General features: G+C 36.4%; 2 protein-coding genes across 8 annotated transcripts in view; one reads left to right on the top strand and one right to left on the bottom strand.

The window, feature by feature from the left end:
- The window catches only part of HIBCH (3-hydroxyisobutyryl-CoA hydrolase), a 119,456-nt gene extending 115,327 nt beyond the window's left edge, over positions 1-4,129 (top strand). The window contains exon 14 of one of the 2 annotated variants that reach the window (XM_011974236.1): positions 3,514-4,129. In XM_011974236.1, the coding sequence (XP_011829626.1) occupies positions 3,514-3,629 (116 nt within the window). In that variant the 3' untranslated portion in view covers positions 3,630-4,129. The remainder of the gene's footprint in view (positions 1-3,513) is intronic. The other variant, XM_011974237.1, reaches the window with a different exon arrangement.
- A 1,053-nt stretch (positions 4,130-5,182) lies between these two features.
- The window catches only part of LOC105535223 (chromosome unknown open reading frame, human C2orf88), a 127,885-nt gene continuing 114,786 nt past the window's right edge, over positions 5,183-18,281 (bottom strand). For all 6 annotated transcript variants that reach the window (XM_011974231.1, XM_011974234.1, XM_011974232.1 and 3 more), the window contains one exon: positions 5,183-9,025. In XM_011974231.1, the coding sequence (XP_011829621.1) occupies positions 8,576-8,863 (288 nt within the window). In that variant the 5' untranslated portion in view covers positions 8,864-9,025 and the 3' untranslated portion in view covers positions 5,183-8,575. The remainder of the gene's footprint in view (positions 9,026-18,281) is intronic.

Here is an 18,281-nt window from a genome sequence, read left to right on the forward strand (position 1 = left end):
CCCAAATCGTGAAATCCAAAATGTACCAAAATCTGAAACTTTTTGAGCACCAACATGATACTCAAAGGAAATGTTCATTGGACTGTAAGTATAATGCAAATATTCCAAAATCTGGAAAAAAAAAAAAAAAAAAGTGAAACACTTCTGATTCCAAGCATTTCAGATAAAGAATATTCAACCCATAGTTGTTTTAGTAGTGAAAGTAAAACTTTTATGAAGGTTGAAAAATTGTGTATGTTTTTAAAAAATATGTTACCATCTGGGATATGAAAAGGAGGATCAGTCTTTGATAATTGTTTTAAAAATTCACATAACTTGGCCACTGTTCCCTAATTTATATATAAGGTAATCCTGCCCCTACAATCATGGACTACCTCTGATAAGTGCAGCATTGAGCTTGTAAACTCATCCTGCTGCCATCCTGCTGCTGTGTCCTCTGAAACATGCATATATTCCCTTACAGAAAGCCCTCAAATCCCCTACCCTTTCTCCCTCTTTTGTGCTGGTCTGGCAAAACTGACCGGTGATCTAACCCTACTTTCCACCTGCCCGTACCTCAGCAGTTAAACATTGCTGGGGAAAAAGACTGTATGACATCATTAGTAACATCTACAGATTGTCTTATTAATACTTTCCATTTTGCTTATTATCTCCAGTGTCAGCAGATTTAGAAAAAGCAAGGGAAGTGCTTGACTGTTTTTTCTAGCAAACTTGCAATAATTCCTTTTTATGTGTAACTCTTAGCCCTATAAAAAGCTGTTATTTATGTTGTATAAAATGAGTTGTTCCCTCTCCATGTATTTTGCATATCTAATGTTCCTGTTTTTATTATTTTACTATAGTAGTGCAGACTCTGGATAAATTTTTTTTTTGAGACAGGGTCTTGCACTGTCACTCAGGCTGGAGTGCAGTGGTGCAGTTTCGGCTTACTACAAACTCCACCTCCCAGGTTCAAGTGATTCTCTCATTCCTCAGCCTCCTGAGTAGCTGGGACTACCAGCCCGTGCCACCATGCCTGGCTGATTTTTGTATTTTTAGTAGAAACGGGGTTTCACCGTACTGGCCAGGCTGGTCTTGAACTCCTGATCTCATGTGATCCGCCTGCCTCGGCCTCCCAAAGTGCTGTGATTATAGGCATGAGCCACGGTGCCCAGCCTGGATATACTTTTTTATCTTAATAAAAGGTTGTGTTATGTTCTCTGAACTCTTAAGCTTTGATAGACAATCACTCTTCATGGAGTTATTTTCATTTCTGACATGATACAATATCAGAAATAAGGACTTGATTGAAATCTTTTTAGGATTCAGCACCTGGAGTCGATCAGAGGAGATGGCAATGTGTCTTGTAGAAACTAAGTAACATAGGCATTTTCCTCACGAATTCTCTGCACATTCTTGCTGCATGTGGATTACAGCCTAGACCTCTGATTTTAGAGGACCTGTAAGCATACAGGGTTATATTGTTCAAGTATTCATTATATGTTGTAATAGCCCTTCTTTAAAAGAAAGATGTTTTTAGATGAACACTGTTATTTTGAGGAAAAAATGTTGAAACCAATCAGCATCAAAGTTCTGATTCATAAAGGAAGTGCTTATTATGCTACTTTTTTTGTTTTGTTTTTTGAGATGGAGTCTTGCTCTGTCACCTAGGCTGGAGTGCAGTGGCAAAATCTCAGCTCACTGCAAGCTCCGCCTCCTGGGTTCACACCATTCTCTTGCCTCAGCCGCCCAAGTAGCTGGGACTACAGGTGCCCGCCACCAGGCCCGGCTAATTTTTTTTGTATTTTTAGTAGAGACGGGGTTTCACCATGTTAGCCAGGATGGTCTCGATCTCCTTACCTCGTGATCTGCCCACCTCAGCCTCCCAAAGTGCTGGGATTACAGGCGTGAGCCACTGGGCCTGGCCTGTGCTGTTTTTTAATGAAGAGCAAGTATATTGCCGCCTCTTTCAGAAAGCAGTGTCTGTTCTTGAGAGTGAAAATTGTAGTGTTCTTACATAGGCAAATGTTTGCTGCAGTTTGCTAATAATAAAAACACATTAGCAAGTTAAAGTAAGTTAGCAAATTTAACAGTTGTTAAAAATTCTTACTGTTAACATCTAGAACAAATTACTTTCTGGTTATAGAAGGAAAAAAAGAGACTATCTTACTGTAGCTGGATACCCACTCAAACTCCATGTAGTGGCTATCTCAGGAGACTTGCAAAACCTGAGCTGCCTACATGGCACAAACTTATGTTATATATATTCTAGTAAAAAAATTGTTAGCTTGAAATAAAATAACAAATTTGATTAATAGTCTCTTTCCTCTGGTCCTTCAGTGGGATCTCAAGGAGACAGGTAGTATTGACCAGAAGACTTAACAGTGAAAGGGATTCTTGTGGAAAGAATGTGCCAGGGTTGTTCTTCGTTTACACTGTCCATGGAATATAAAACTTTCAAATAGTAGGGGTCAGAACATCAGTGTTTAATATCCCACTGATCTGATACCAGAATCTCATAGTAGGTAGTTAAATCTTAAAAACAAAACCTCCAGTATCTGCATTTAATTGTGTGTAAAAGCTTCCCTCTACCTACCAAGGCAGCCTTCTTCCTTGGTTCCCATACTGCTTCTTTAACTATTTTAGCCTTTAAATGCTAAATTAGGTTTTTCTAAGTCACTATAGTTTGCACATTTAAGTATTTCCATTCTTCACAAGAATTATGTGCATTTAAAGCATGGTTGAAATTTGCTACCACAACCATAACTTTAAAAATTTGAGATCATTGTAGATTCATGCGGTTGTAAGAAATTATATAGAGATCTTGCATACCTTCCTCCCAGTCTCCCAAATGATAACGTTTGTATAACTACAGTATACTGGACATTCCTCCCCCCTTTTTTTAAGAAGTTACAGATTGCCTCATAATCCTGTGGGGATACTATGTGGCTATAATGAGTGATGACTACACTGAAACAGAAGAACTAGAAGGTTTCATGATAACCTGATTTTTTTAAATCCAGAGCTGTCTGAACTGGAGGATTCAGCAGAACAACAGTATCCACATTTAATTATGTATGAAGTCCCCTTTTCTCTACCTTAAGCAATTAATTTCGTCCCAAAATTCAGTGTGGAGGAGGTTAGAAGGCACACCTGGTCCCTCTGCCCTCCCCTGCCTTTACTGTAAACCACTGGTTTTAGCTGTTTTGTATGTGGAGGTTTCATTTGCAATTTTATTTCAAGAAGAAAAAAAGAATTCTGTTGTTTAAACCACTGGATTAATTCAGTAGGCTTTATTAAAGCTGACATGAGGCTTAGGAAGTTAGAAAATATCCACCCACTCATCAAAAGTATATTGCTGTCCATCCCTGGAGGTTTAATTTAAAAGATAAATAGAAAACATATAAGAACTTTGCAGGAAAAAAGTATTACAGAAAAATGTGCCTAGTATAAGAATTTCTGTCAATTCAGTAAGTAAAATCTGGTAATATTAGAAAAAAAAATAGTACTAACATTTGTATCTTCTCTTGACAGTTTTAATTGATAAAGACCAGAGTCCAAAATGGAAACCAGCTGATCTAAAAGAAGTTACTGATGAAGATTTGAATAATCACTTTAAGTCTTTGGGAAGCAATGATTTGAAATTTTGAGGTGACAGGCTTTTAAGGTATATTTCGTAGCATGGGTTGGCAATCTACAGCATGTGGCCCAAATCCAGCCTGCTGCCTGTTTTTTATATACCCTGCAAGCCAAGAATGGTTTCTGCATTTTTAAATGGTTGGCAAAAGAAATCAAAGACTCATATTTCATAACATGAAAAGTATATGAAATGTCAGAGTTCACAAATAAAGCTTTATTGGAACTAGCTATACTCATCTGTTTATACATTATCTGTGACTGCTTTGAAATGAGTAGTTGCAATAGAGAAGGTAAAGCCTACAAAGCCTAATTATTTACTGTCTGGTTTTTGTCAGAAAAAGTTTGTCAATCCCTGTTTTAGAAGATGGAAAAATGTGAAGGTCTTTAGAGATTCTCTAGAGTAGTATATCTAATTGAAATGGGATCTTTGTTTGGCTTTTTGTAGTGGCTTGTATGTTGATGAAATCAAGTATAAAATATAAAAAATAAAGACCCTGAAAATTGTTTTGGATACTGTGTTAATGCCTCATAGAATTTTCTCCATATATGAGTGTTTTAAAGTAACTGAGTTACTGTAGCAGAAGAGTTCCTTTTATAAATATTAGAAACCAAAGAGAAAAGATTTTTATTAACGTCCCTCTTCAGTATTAACTCAGACTTGGTCTTCCCTAAAATAATCAGAATACCATCCCATGTTGAAACTGAAAGCATTATTTTCTTGTTATTTGTGATATTTGTTAATCTAGTATAATGAAAAATTAGGAAACTCCAATCTCTTAGATAGAGACACTCTGTTTTTTTATAATTTACGTAAGACTTGTGTGTGATAATTATCCTTACAAACAAGGTTCAAGTCAGGAGAAAAAAATTAATTGAAAGCAAGAAGATTTTCGTTCAAAAGATATATTCAATAATTAATATTGTTAATAAGTACTTTTTAAGGTATGAAAGAACTAAAAGGTATTCCAGACTCAGAACCTTAAAGTTCTAGGCAAGAATAATTTTTAAACTAAAGGTAAGTTTATAAATTAACAAAATAAACAAAATTTATGATTTTTTGTTTGTAATTTTTGTTTAAATAATTTTAAAGGTAAGTTTATAAATAAAATTTATAATTTTTTGTTTGTAATTTTTGTTTATAAACAAAATAAATTATAAACAAAATAAATTTTTTGTAACTTGTTATAGTTTCTCCTTCATCCCATACTCTGAAAAAGACATTAAAGATCATGTCCTGCACCCTTCTCATAGATGAGGAAATGTCAGCCCAGAAGGTACTGCTTTATGTTTTCTCAGTTCTTACACTGTTTTACGTGAAGCATTTTTCTTTCGAATAATTCAGTAACAGATCTGGAATAAAGATGCCATGATATTGGATACATTTACGTTTATACTCTTAAAGGTCCTAAATTGGATCTGGAAGATCCAAGAAATTATTTGTATAAATGGGTTTTTGTTCTCTGTATTTATTAACAATGCAGAAAATGTCTTTTATATTGTTAAAAAATTCAAAGTACACAATGTCAGAAAGCATTTGCTTCAGTTAAATAAGAACTCACACTACTTAATTGCAACTGGACTTTTATTGTGCAGTTACAACAAATGTTTTCAGAAAAATATTTGGAAAAAATATACCACTTCATAGCTAGCTAAGTCTTACAGAGAAGAGGATTTGCTAATAAAACTTGAGTTTTGAAAATTAAGATGCAGGTAGTGCTTCTGAACTAATGCCCATAGCTCCAAGGAAGACATGTCCTATTTAGTCATTCAAATACAAGATAAGGGCATTGTGATTAAGCAAACAATGTATTTGTTAGAACTTTGTTTTTAAATTACTGTTCCTTGACATTACTTATAAAGAGTCTCTAACTTTTCATTTCTAAAACTATGTAATACAAAAGTATAGTTTCCCCATTTAATAAAAGGCCAATGATATTGAGTAGAATATATGCGTATCATGCTACTTCATTCAGTGTGTCTGTTTTTAATACTAATAAGGCAGTTTGGCAGAAATTATTTCTTTGGGACTAAGGTGATAATCATTTTTGTCCCCTTGAAAATTGTGCTTTAAATGCTAATAACCACAGGCAAGATTGCAAACTGATAAGGCAACAAAAGTAGAGAATTTTAGGATCAAAGGCATGTAACTGAAAGGGAACAAAAGTACATAAGAGACAACTGGGGAAGGCAGCAGTGAAGCATATTTGTGGGGTTGAGTTGTTGTAAATAAGGAATTTGCACATTTATTTTCTCTGATAACCTGCTTCCACAGTTGCCACCTGGAGGTTCTTTGTTGTGCTGGTAGAAGCCCATTTGCCCTTACATTGGATGTTCCAAATGTTTCCCTTTCCAGGAGCTACTCAGTCTTTCAGATTCTTTCAGTCATCTGTTTTATATGTCTCCTGCCTTCTCAGACTGTCCTTCCACTCTCTTTTATTGTTCATGAAAGACCTTCAAATTGAAGTAAAACCCATATTTCAATATAAAGATATGAAAGAAGGCCAATATCCTATTAGTGATATTCTCATCCATCTTGAATGCCAACCTATATCGTGATAACTGTCACATGTAATGTAAATTTGTTTATTCATCTCTTATTCATTTATTCATCTTTTTAATGCATTTGCTTATTCATCTTTCTCCCATCTGCTCCTGTCTTGATTTATCCACTAGCTCACTGATTATTCAAGCCTTGTAGTTCATATATGTCATGGATTGACATACAATACAGCATATATTTCAGACATAAGTTTTTCGGAAATACTGTACACAAGATATCGTACTCTATTAAAATGTGATTCAGGGACAAGGGAATGGTGCTTGGTGATAAAACTATACTGCCATAGTTGCTGAGGAAGGGCAGCAACAGAGATCAGACTTCTAGCTAATATGGATCTGGCAGTCATCCCCCTGTTACACCCCTGGGAAATAGTGGCCCAGGGCACAGAAGGAACCTGAAATCAAAATATTTAGATACAACCAAAACTCACTTGTCTCTGTCCCTATGTACACTGAAAAATTTAGTGGGACATGCTGCTTTATGTGGCTTTGTGTTTTCACCATTGTACTTATTTTATATACCTAACTGTACATTTTAAGCAGCAAATGACCTTGCAGCAAAAAATGTCTTGGTGTGAGATGCAAAATGAATGAAAAACAACCACATCTATGCTTTTGTCACTCAACCTAAACTACTCTTCATGACCTGGAAATGTTTTATACTTACGGGAAACTTTCTGCCCTTAACCTTATAACTTCAGATCCTTGTATGAATGGGTTTGGTTGTTTTTCTATTAATTATATAAATTGTAGATTGCAAGTACAATGGGACAGTACAAATCCCAGGACTTGGTAAAATTAGAGTTGAATGATGACGTGTCCAAAGGCAACTGAAATATGACATATTTCAAATAATGTTTTCCTTGCTCATGTAACTTGGAGAATTCACTCTATTTGATTGTGGGTTTCAAAGTATTAGTGCTAAAATTAGAGGTAGATTTTCTGCATGCTTACAAGACAAATACATATTTATCTCATTAAAGAGGTAATAAGCCTTTTTTTTAACCTTTATATTTTCAATACCAGTGGTGTATTGTGGATCTAACACACACAGGCTTAAATAATTTCCTTTCCATTTAAACTCATTGTGTACCAAATCTTGATGAAAAGATAATTCTAGAAAGTCAAGTCTTAATTTTCCAACAAGTTATGTCTTAATTTCTTCTTCCCCCTTCCAAATTTTCTGTTACTACTGATCTTCAAACAGTACTGATCTTCAAACAGTACTTAATCCCTTAAAACAAAAAGGTGTGTATGTGCTGTGACAGTAAAAATGAAAAAGAAAAAATACTTCCCTAAAAGGTAGCTAGGCTTATGGAAACAAACAGTATAACAGGTGGCTATAAATGCCCTATAGGCTTGTGTTACCACTAAAAAATAACAAAAACCCAGAAAACGAGTACTCTCCTCAAAGGACAGTTTTATCTTTTCTGTTTTGCGATACAACTGTAAATCTTCATGCATTATCTGGTCTCACAGTAATTTTAATGGTGACCGCCTCACTAGTCAAGAAAAAACTGGGAATAAATGCCCATATTCCAGCTCTCTGTACCTCTGAGATAGTAAAGCTTAATACACAATTAAAACTGAAACTTTCTACCTTGCAGACTAAGTTTCTGTTATTTTTAAGATTCACTGGATTGCTCTTTATAAACGGTACCCATACTTGTTTTCTTGTATAGTTATATCACTGGGCTTCTTAATTCAATGCAATAAACACTAATGTCATGGCTTCTATAAACTGTTATCTATCTTTAAGATGGCTTTAGGCACAAAGTCGGCAAAGTCTGAGTCGTCCAATAACAGCTGTAATTAGTTAGGGCCCTGAGGTCCAAGGTGGTAGTTACACTTCTCATCTACAAAAATAAATATCTTATTAAAGACAGGGTTCATTTGTGTCAAGAAGTAGAGATCCTTGACAAACAAGACTTACTGTTAATCACTATGATTTGAGTGCCATTCCCGTGCCAAGAAATTTTAGAAAAGCCCTTTTCATATCTGGACTTTTTTGGGTATAAATTTAAAAAAATTGTTATTTTAAAGGACAACTTTTAAAATAACCATTGGAATTTGGGGCAGGTTTTATTCCTTAGCATTTTCTTTGGTGATGTCATTACTTAGGAAGAAGTGCTATGACATTCAGTTGATTATTGGGTATCACAGGACCTCTGTTCAGCCCTTCAGATGACTAAAATCTAAGAGTAAACAGAGAGAAATTTCTGTTAACTTAGAAGTACTTAAAATGCATTTCTTCCTAGGTGTTCTTATACTAGTGACATTATCGTAGACACATTTTTAAATCCAGATAGGTATTTGTACTTTTTCACACCAGTTTTTGCTTTTGTCGCATGTATTCAAACTAGCACCTCCACAGTCAAAGTGTTGTCATCCTACAGCCTCAAGGCCCCTCACTCTCAATGTATGGAATGTCATGGTACTTGATATTATTGCATGCCCATTGCTGCAAGGCATCACACAAGATATCCTGAGACAGGCGGTGTGCATATTCCAAGATCACAATATTGGTCCCTGGGGGTTCCTTCACTTCCTCTTTGACGTTAACTGGAGAAGTCATCTTAGGTAGACATCTCTCTTCTGGCATAAAGGGTTCTTCACTCTCATGCTGCTTCTCACCTTCATATATGGTAGGAAATGGGAAAGTTTGCTTTGATTTCATGCAGCCCATGTTATGAAGAGCTGTTTGTGGAGGAAGCAGTGGCAGACTACTTCCAGGCCATCTTTAGAAAACAATCAAATTTGTCCATGTGATGTTAACCAGTGCTTTCCCTCTCCAGGCCACTTCAGTATTCAATGTTCCCTTTCACCACTCTTCACATGTAGTGTTTACCTGTCAAGAGAAGGTAGGTTTCATTTTGAAGTTACAGAATGCAAAATAGTGTATGATTGAGTGGCATCACTTTGGTCACGTGGAAGAAATCTGAGGTAAAAACAAACAGCTTTATCTTACCAGTGGAAGAAAAAGATAATCACTCAATAAAAATGGCAACTTGCAAAACAGGAAAACATTTTTTTCAAGATCTTGCAAATTTTATTAAACTGAAAAAATTCAATTTTTGCTAGCTTAGATTTATCTATACCAAGGGTTAGCAAACCATTGGGCCAAATTCCAGCTACCTATTTTTATACAGCCATGCTCACGTGTTTACATGTATCCATGGCTGCATTCATACTACGACAGCAGAAGTGAATAATTGTGACAGACTATGTGGCCCACAAAGCTTAAAATATTTACTGTCTGACCCTTTACAGAAAATGTTTGCTGAGTCCTGATCTATACTGTCAAGCAAAACAAGCACACCAAAATTTGTTCCTCCCGAAACCTCATGAGCCTACAGACCTGCAACTACTGTTAAGAGTCTGGCTTTATCCCCGGTCACGTATTTACAACTGAAAGAGTAGTAAACAATGTTTACTTTACTCTAGTGCCACTTCTAAACAGTATAGATTACATATAGCAAAGCCACCTATTTTTCCTTCTGACTGTTCCCTGTGAAATTGTACAAAAGCTCAGATTAAGGTTAAAAGTTTTTCCTACTAAATATATCATTCCTACCCTTGTTTGATGTTTGGTCAGTAAATAGATGACAATGTTTGTGACATGCCTTCTAAGCCTCCCAAGTGTGTGTTATCACAGAATGAACTTCTCTTAAGGGACTTAAGGATAACTAAAACAATACAAGACAGCTTCATTTTAAAGAGGACTAACCTGTAAGAAGCACAGGTAAATCTCTATAAATGAGATTAATGGTCCCTGATTGTATCTTAGTTTTGGGACTGAAAACATAGCTCTAAAAATTCATAAAATTTGTTTCTGAAAACACTTTTTTTTTTTTTTTTTTTTTTAAAGACAGGGTCTTACTCTGTTACTCAGGCTGGAGTAAAGGATGCAATCATGGCTCACTGTAGCCTGGACCTCCTGGGTTCAAGTGATCCTCCCACCTCAGCCTACTGGGTAGCTGGCCTGCAGGCACAAGCCACCATGCCTAGCTAATTTTTTGTAGAGACAGGGTTTTGCCATTTTGCCCAGGCTGGTCTTGAACTCCTGGGGTCAAGTGATCTGCCCACCTTAGCCTCCCAAAATGCCTGGATTACTGGCATGAGCCACTGTGCCTGGCCTGAAACCACTGATCTTAAGGCAGAAGCTTGCGTGCATCTCATTCATTTTTTTTTAATAGTTTGTAATTAAAGATGTCCAGAGGAGGTGATGTTTGCCAGGTCTACCACCATATATTATTCTATAAATTCTACCCAGTTTCTCATAATACTATATCTGTTCCTACCCCTAATGAGAGTGATATGAGAGTAAGAAAGGAAAGGCAGTCTTCTGCTTTTAATTGCCTTTAGTTCCGTATGCCCTGCTTCATGCTGCAAACTCAGAGATGTTAATTTTAAAAAGGAAACAGATATATGTGGTGTCTGTCTTGCTTACTAGCCTAAACTGAAGATGGGGACTGTCTTGGTGGTTCATCATCACCATGTTATGATTTTTTGTAGTGTCTATTTTTTACTGTGAGGGGTGGTTAAGGGAATTGGACATGGTTAACCTGAAAAAAGTTACTTGGAGAACTCAGTGAGTGTCAGATAAATGAAAGGCTATGAGTGGAACCATCAGTGGAACCATCAGAATATTCTGTGTTTTTTAAGACCTTTTGTTTTGCAAAAACAGCTTTTTCTTACCCTAACAAAGTAACTAGTGCCAGATTTGTGCATTTGCCAAAACCAGTTTTAAAACTGGACAAAATATATGTTGCCATGTATTTTCAGGCATAGAGCAACAAGCAACACTGGATTGTGATCCCTGAGAGAAGAAAAACACAAGATGTTAACTCCCCCAGATGGTGATTGTGGGATTCTACCTGGGGGTATTTTCCAGCATTACCATGGGAGTTGAGCCCCAGGAGAGTCAGAGAGTGGCAACTCTGATGGAACAGAGGTTTGGGTACTAAAACAGCTGAAATTTATAAGATAGAGTTCAAGATTGGGAAGAGAGGCAGAAATCTGCATGAGACTTGTCAAAGGTACTGGGATGTGCATGTCCAGGATGAGGCTCTGCAAAGTCTTACCAAACGATTACTTCCTCTAGGACTTAAGGGTTGAACAGTGACACCAGAAGTTATACAGTACTTAGAATCCTTGGAATTGCAGCCTGAGTGGAGCAATCTCATTGAACACTTCTGTATTTAGTTACTACTCAAGAAATGTGACACCTTAGGAATCAGTAGCATACCCTATGCAAGGGTTGGCAAGTGTTTTCTTAAAGGGCTATGACTTAGGCTTGCGAGCTAGGATGTTTGTGGCTTCTCCAAATTCATATATTGAAACCTAATCCCCAACGTGGTGGTATTTGGAGGTGGGGGCTTTGGTGATTAGAGTATTAGTGCTCTCATAAAAGAGACCCCAGAGAGCTCCCTTGCCCCTACTGACATGTGGGGCCACATTGAAAAGCTGTGAACCACAAAGCAGGCCTTCACAAGATACCATATATGCTCATGCCTTAAACTTGGACTTCCCAGCCTCCAGAACCATGAGAAATAAATCTGTGTTATTGATAAACACTCAGTCTTATAAATACTCCATACTAGTCTCTGGTATTTTGTTATACCATCCTGAATGGACTAAGACACATAGGGTCTATGTCACAACTACTCAGCTCTGCTATTATAGCACAAAAGAAGCCAGATAATATATTAATATTAAACAAATGGGCATGGCTATATCCAATAAAACTTCATTTACAAAAATAGGCAGCCAGCCTATGGACCACATTTGACTAAGTTCAAACAGAAATAGTCCCCTTTAACAAGAAATAAAACAATACCTTTTAAAGAAAGATAAGCCAGACGCCTTACAAGTTATTAATCACAATGCCTACCGTTCAATTAAAAAATTACTAGCCATACAAAGAAGCAGGAAAATCTGAGCCATAATCAAGAAAAAAAAAAAAAGACCCAGCATTTCTTAATAGAAATTAATAATAGAACTTTAAAGTACCTATTTAAGTATGCCCAATAAAATAAAGGAAAAAACTGGTGAACAAAAAAAGAATTTCAGAGAAATGGAAATTGTAAAATAAAAATGGAAAATCAATAACTGAAATGTACAAGACGTGAAATGAAAAATTCATTGTGTGGACTACTGAATGTTGGAAAAGATAGGATTAGTGAACTTGAACATAAATCTATAGATGTGTCCAATCTGAAAAATGGGGGGAAAAGATTTTAAAAATAGAGCAGCAGCCACTAAAGAGATAATGCAAGTATGACTTATGAGGAAAGGAATTAGACACATTTAACACAGAAGAAGACAGGAAAGGAAGAACATTGGGGGTTGGGAGGGACAATTAGAAAACCAACATATGAAAAAGCCTTCTGTATGAAAAATTACCTGAAAGAAAAATGGACTAAAAATAACAATTGAAAGGCAGAGATGATCAGACTAGTTTAAAAATCCAAACCACACATATATAGTCTTTTCAACACTGAGTGCTGCAACAACCAAATCATCCATATGCCAAAAAAAAAAAAAAAAAGCTGGACGCAGATCTTAAATCCTTCACAAAATTAATTTGAAATGGATCATAGACCTAAATATAAAATAGGACTCCTAGAAGATAACATAGGAAGCAATGTACATAACCTTGGGTTTAGTGACAACCTTTTAGATTCAGTGCCAAAGGCATGATATGTTAAAGAAATAATTGATAAGTTGGACTTCACTAAAAATCTGCTCTGTTTAAGACATGGTCAAGAAAATGAGAAGACAAGCCACAGACTGGGAGAAAATATTGTAAAAGCTTATTTGATAAAAGATTGTTATCTATATTTGATAAGATTGTTATCTAAAGTATACAAAGAACTTCTGAAAGTCAGCAATACAAATATGAACAAGCTAATTGAAAAATGGGCAGAAGATCTGGACAGACACCTCACCGAAGTCATCTTACATATAGATGGCACATAAATGTATGGAAAAATGTTCAGCATCATGTCATTCAGGAATTGTAAATTTAAACAGTGAGATAATGGCAAAAGCAACAGAACTCCCATTCATCGTTGGTGAGAATGCAAAATGGTACGGTTATCTTGGGAGGACAGTTTGGCAGTTTCCTACAAAACTAAACATATTCTTACTATACGATCCAACAGTTATGCTTCTTGGTATTCAACCCAATGAGTTGAATGCTTAAATCCATGCAAAAATCTGCACATGGATGTCTGTAGCAGCTTTATTCATAACTTTGAAAACTTAGAAGCAAGCAAGATGTCCTTCTTGGTGAATGGGTAAACTGTGGTACATCTAAACAATGGAATATATTCAGCATTAAAAATAAATGAGTTAGGCTGGGCATAGCCACTCATGCCTACAATCCCAGCACTTTGGGAGGCTGAGGCGAGTATCACTTGAGCCCAGGAGTTCAAGACCAGCCTAGGCAACATAGCAAGACCCCGTCTCTACAAAAAAATTAAATATGAAAAAAATTAGCCAGGCATGGTGGTGCACACCTACAGTTTTAGCTACTCAAGAAGCCGAGGTCGCTCAGGCCCAGGAGTTGGAATTGAAGGTTATGGTAAGTTAAGATTGATTGCACCACTCTACTCCAGCCTGGGTGACTGAGCAAGACTCCATCTTAGAAAAATAATAATAATAATCCAGCCATGGAAAGAAAAGGAGGAACCTCCAATGCTTATTACTAAGGTAAGCCAATCTGAAAGGGGTACATGCTGTATGATTACAACTATATGATATTCTAGAAATGGCAAGACTCTGGAGGCAGTAAAAAGACCAGTGGTTGCCAAGGGTTATGGAAGAGGGTGAGATGAATAGTTGGAACAGACAATTTTTAAGGCAATGAAACTATTCTATATGATACTAATAACGGATTTCTGTCATACATTTGTCAAAAACCATAGATTGTACACCACCAGGAATGAACCCTAATATAATGTGGACTTCAGGTGATTGTGATGTGTCTAGTGGGAGATGCTGCATGTGTGTGTGTGTACACAGGATATGTGGGAACACTCTACTTCCTGCTCCATTTTTCTGTTAAAACTACTCTGAAAAACAGTATTTTTTTTTTTAAATACACCCACTATATGCTATCTATAAAAGATACACAACTTAAAACTGACAAACCCAGAAGCATAGCTGGAGACTTAAAACATTACTAGAATATTCAAAGAAAAAATAATATGCATTCTGAACAACATTACGCTCCAACTTGATATTCACAGAACACTATACCCAACAACTATTACATTTTCTTATCGACTGCATATGGAACATTCACCAAGATAGACTATTGATAGTCTCAGCAGATTTCAAAGGCTTAAAACATTACACAGTATATTTTCTAACCACCCCAGATAGTAAAATATCTAGAAAAGCCTCATATATTGGGAAGCTAAACATATTTCTAAGTAACCCATGGGACAAAGAAGAAAATCACAGGAGAAATTAAAATATATTTTCAACTAAACAAAAGCTGAAACATCAGAATTTTGAAATGCATTAGTTAGAGCTTAGAAATAAATTTATATATTTAAATGCTTAGAAAAGAAGAAAAGTTTAAATCAGTGATACAAGCTTTTACCTTAAGCTTAAAAAAGAAAAGCAAATTAAACCCAATATAAGTAGACAAATAGGTAAGAACAGAAATCAGTGAAGCATACCATAGAGACAACAGAATGAATGCTGGTTCTTTAAAAATATCTAATAGATACATCTCTATACAGACTGATCAAGAAAAATAAGTCACATATTAAGATGTGTAATGGGTATTATGACATCTATATACATTTAAAAGGCAAACAGGAATAATATAAACAATTTTATGCCAATATCAAATTACCAAAATTGGCACAAGAAGAAAATCTGATAGCTCTCCATCAATTAAAGAAATTGTATATTCGGCAAAATTCTAGCAGGCTTTTCTGTAGACATTGACAAATGGATTCTAAAAGTCCAATCAAAATCCCAGCACTCTGTTTCTTAAAAAGTTAACCATGCACTTACCCTGTGAACCAGCCATTTCATCTCTAGATATCTATCTAAGACAAATAGAAACATAGGTATTTAAAAAATCTGTATACCAACATCCATAGCCTCTTTATTCACAATAGCCAAAGCTGGAAACAACCCAAATGTCCATCAGTAGGCAAATCAAATGGATAAACAAATTGGGGATATCCTTAAAATGGAATATAACTTGACAATAAAAAAAGGATGAACTATTGGTATGTCAAACCACATGGATGAATCTCAGACATGTTGAGCCAAATAAAAAAGATGGATCATATATGAATTTCAAGATTGGACAATAGTGACCCTATGAATAGAAATAATAGTGATTCCCTTTGGGAGGTAGTAAAGACTGTTTGGAAGAGGCCCTGAAATACTTTCTAGGCTATTAAAAATATTCTATATCTTAATTGGTATGTTAATGAGGTATATGTTTGTTAAAACATGTTAGATCGTACCTTTAACATCTGTGTACTGTATTTCACTAATTTTTACTTTAATAAGTAAGTATAAGAACAGTTTTTGAGAACATTCTGGGGCACCTAAATCCAGGGGACTGATGTATTTTATCTGAAAAAGACTGCCTATGGGCAGCATCCAGAGCAGACTAGCTCCCTGTGCTGGAGGACTCCAGTGTGAGGCCTGCTGCTTCCTTTCTGCACCGGCCTAAAACCAACCCAACTCTGGTCATAGTCTTCTGGGTCTACCGAAGAACAAAAGCCTACTTCTAGTTCTTCCAGTTGCCAGTTAAAGGGCTTTATTTATCTGTCACTTCCTTTGGGAACAGGTAGAGTGCTTTGATTTAGAATGACGGCAATAAATGAGAAACCAATTTGAAATTGGGTATGAGAGTCTTCTGTCCGTCCTTATTGTGCTATTCCTGAACTTATAGCTAAGGAGGATAGAGTAGGGAGAGGGATCTATAACCTTATCCAAGGAACCAGATTAGTAATATTTCATCCCCACCACACTTTAATTTGCACATATTTCTAGAGTATCGGACATAAAAAATACCTAGATAGTAAAATATTTATGTTGTTAACCTTCAGCTGGTTTAGCCATATCTATTAAGTATAGAAAACAACCGTTCTTCAGTTACTTATCACATCTGCTTACTAATTTATGTTGTTTATCATTTCTTCCCATCTAATAGATGAAACAGGCAGATAGGTCTGGCTCTTTCACTTGCTGACCCAGAGTTCACATGGCAAATAAGAATGGAGCTGTCACTCCGAATTCCAGCCTCTTCTAAAAGTGCGCCAACAATACTTTATCCAATCCAGCCTATGTTTTTAAGTGTTAACTTTCTCTCTTTCTTGAACTTATAGAACCTCTGTCCCAACTTTGAAGTTAATTCTTGCCAGTAAAGACCAAGATAGCTCCTTCCCAGGGTCTCTGTTTCTCTCTTCTCATTGCCCCTGTCCTTGACCTGATCTCTGGACTATCAGCAAGAACTTGATGGCCCAGACCTTCCCAGTCTCCCAAACAGGTCTCTGGGTACTACTGCTCCAGGACTAGCTGTCAAATCTGGCCTTCAAGTCCTGTGTTGGGAAAAATGACACTGATATATTCATGTAATTAGGTAATCATCTGCTCCAGTAACTAGCTATCTAATGGAACTGCTCATGGCATGTTGAGAAGGTGCAATTGCCTTAATTGAATGGGATTAGTAAACTGCCACCACATATTTGTTAATCAGATTTTCGTGCTATAGTTTCCATTCCACAGAAGCCTCTTAAGTTTTATCATGAATAAAAAAGCATGATCCTTAAAGTAAGGGCCAAGGGGGAAAAAAAGTTCATGTGCAGCATCTACTGTTCATGGTAGCAGCTGTTTAAATACTTTTAAATACTTAAAAGGCAGTTACAATACAGAACTTTAAATACTTAAAAGGCAATTACAGTATAAGCCTGCACGCCATTGAAGAACAAACTTTGTATAATTTCAATCACTCCTAATAAGATAGTTGATTCATAAGGAGGAAATAAAGTTTCAACAATGTTAGCCATTAATGCAAGTCAGTGGCTAGGCAGCTATGATTAGCCTTAGCAGGTGTGATCAGCTGTCCTGAATTAATTTTTAGTCTTATTCATTTGGGAAGTTACTATGGTCATCAGTTGAAGGTGTGATACATTAAATGCTGCATATCAACCAGGAAAAGTGTTTTGACCTTCTTGTCATTTTAACTGGCTAATTACAGAAATATAAAATGTTTAAAAAACACAGTTTCTCAAAAATATTTAAATCAACCTTTTATACCTTAGTTCTCAAGATACACCAAAAAACTATCAGAGCATCCCTTAACCATCCAACCAGTCTATATTGAGTGTCTGCTATGTGTTTGGAACCTGCGTCCATAGAATGTAAGTGCTTCCAAAATTAACAATCAAAAGGAGAAAGAGAATATAATTTATTCAGGCTGTAAGAACATCTAACAGTGCCCTTCCACCCACCACTCCCTCTCCCTCTGTCCCCTACCCCTCAGATCACAATGCACAGACACATACATACACATTACAGTCATACATGACGAAAAGAAAGCCCCTTTATGTGTTTCAATGTTATTTGAAGCCTCAAAGCACTAAAAATATAGAATGAGGCCTGACAGTATCCTCAGGAAGAGATCTAGCAACAACTGGGGCTTCTGTTGGGTCCGTCAAAGAAAAAATGTGATTTACTGCAGCTCCCCACCTTTCTTCCTCCTAGAGCCAGGTTCTCAGTCCATCACCTGGGCTGGAGTACAGTGGCCAGTTGTGGCTCACAGTAGCCTCACAAACTCCTGAGTTCAAACTGTCCTCTGGCTTCAGCCCCCTGAGTACTTGCGACTATAGGCACATGCCACCATGCCCAGGTAATTTTTTATATTTTTTGTAGAGACAGGGTCTTGCCATGTTGCCCAGGCTGGTTATGAACTCCTGGCCTTAACTGATCCTTCTGCCTTGGCCTCTCAAAGTGCTGGGATGATAGGCGTGAGCCAACATGCCTGGCTAGCCCATTCTTTGTAGTTCATTTCGTAGCTGTGTTCCTCCATTCTGGGTGCAGTGTCATCAAAAGGAGTAAAT

Source organism: Mandrillus leucophaeus, unplaced genomic scaffold (genome assembly GCF_000951045.1).
Source record: "Mandrillus leucophaeus isolate KB7577 unplaced genomic scaffold, Mleu.le_1.0 Scaffold143, whole genome shotgun sequence".
NCBI classification, from domain to species: domain Eukaryota; kingdom Metazoa; phylum Chordata; class Mammalia; order Primates; family Cercopithecidae; genus Mandrillus; species Mandrillus leucophaeus.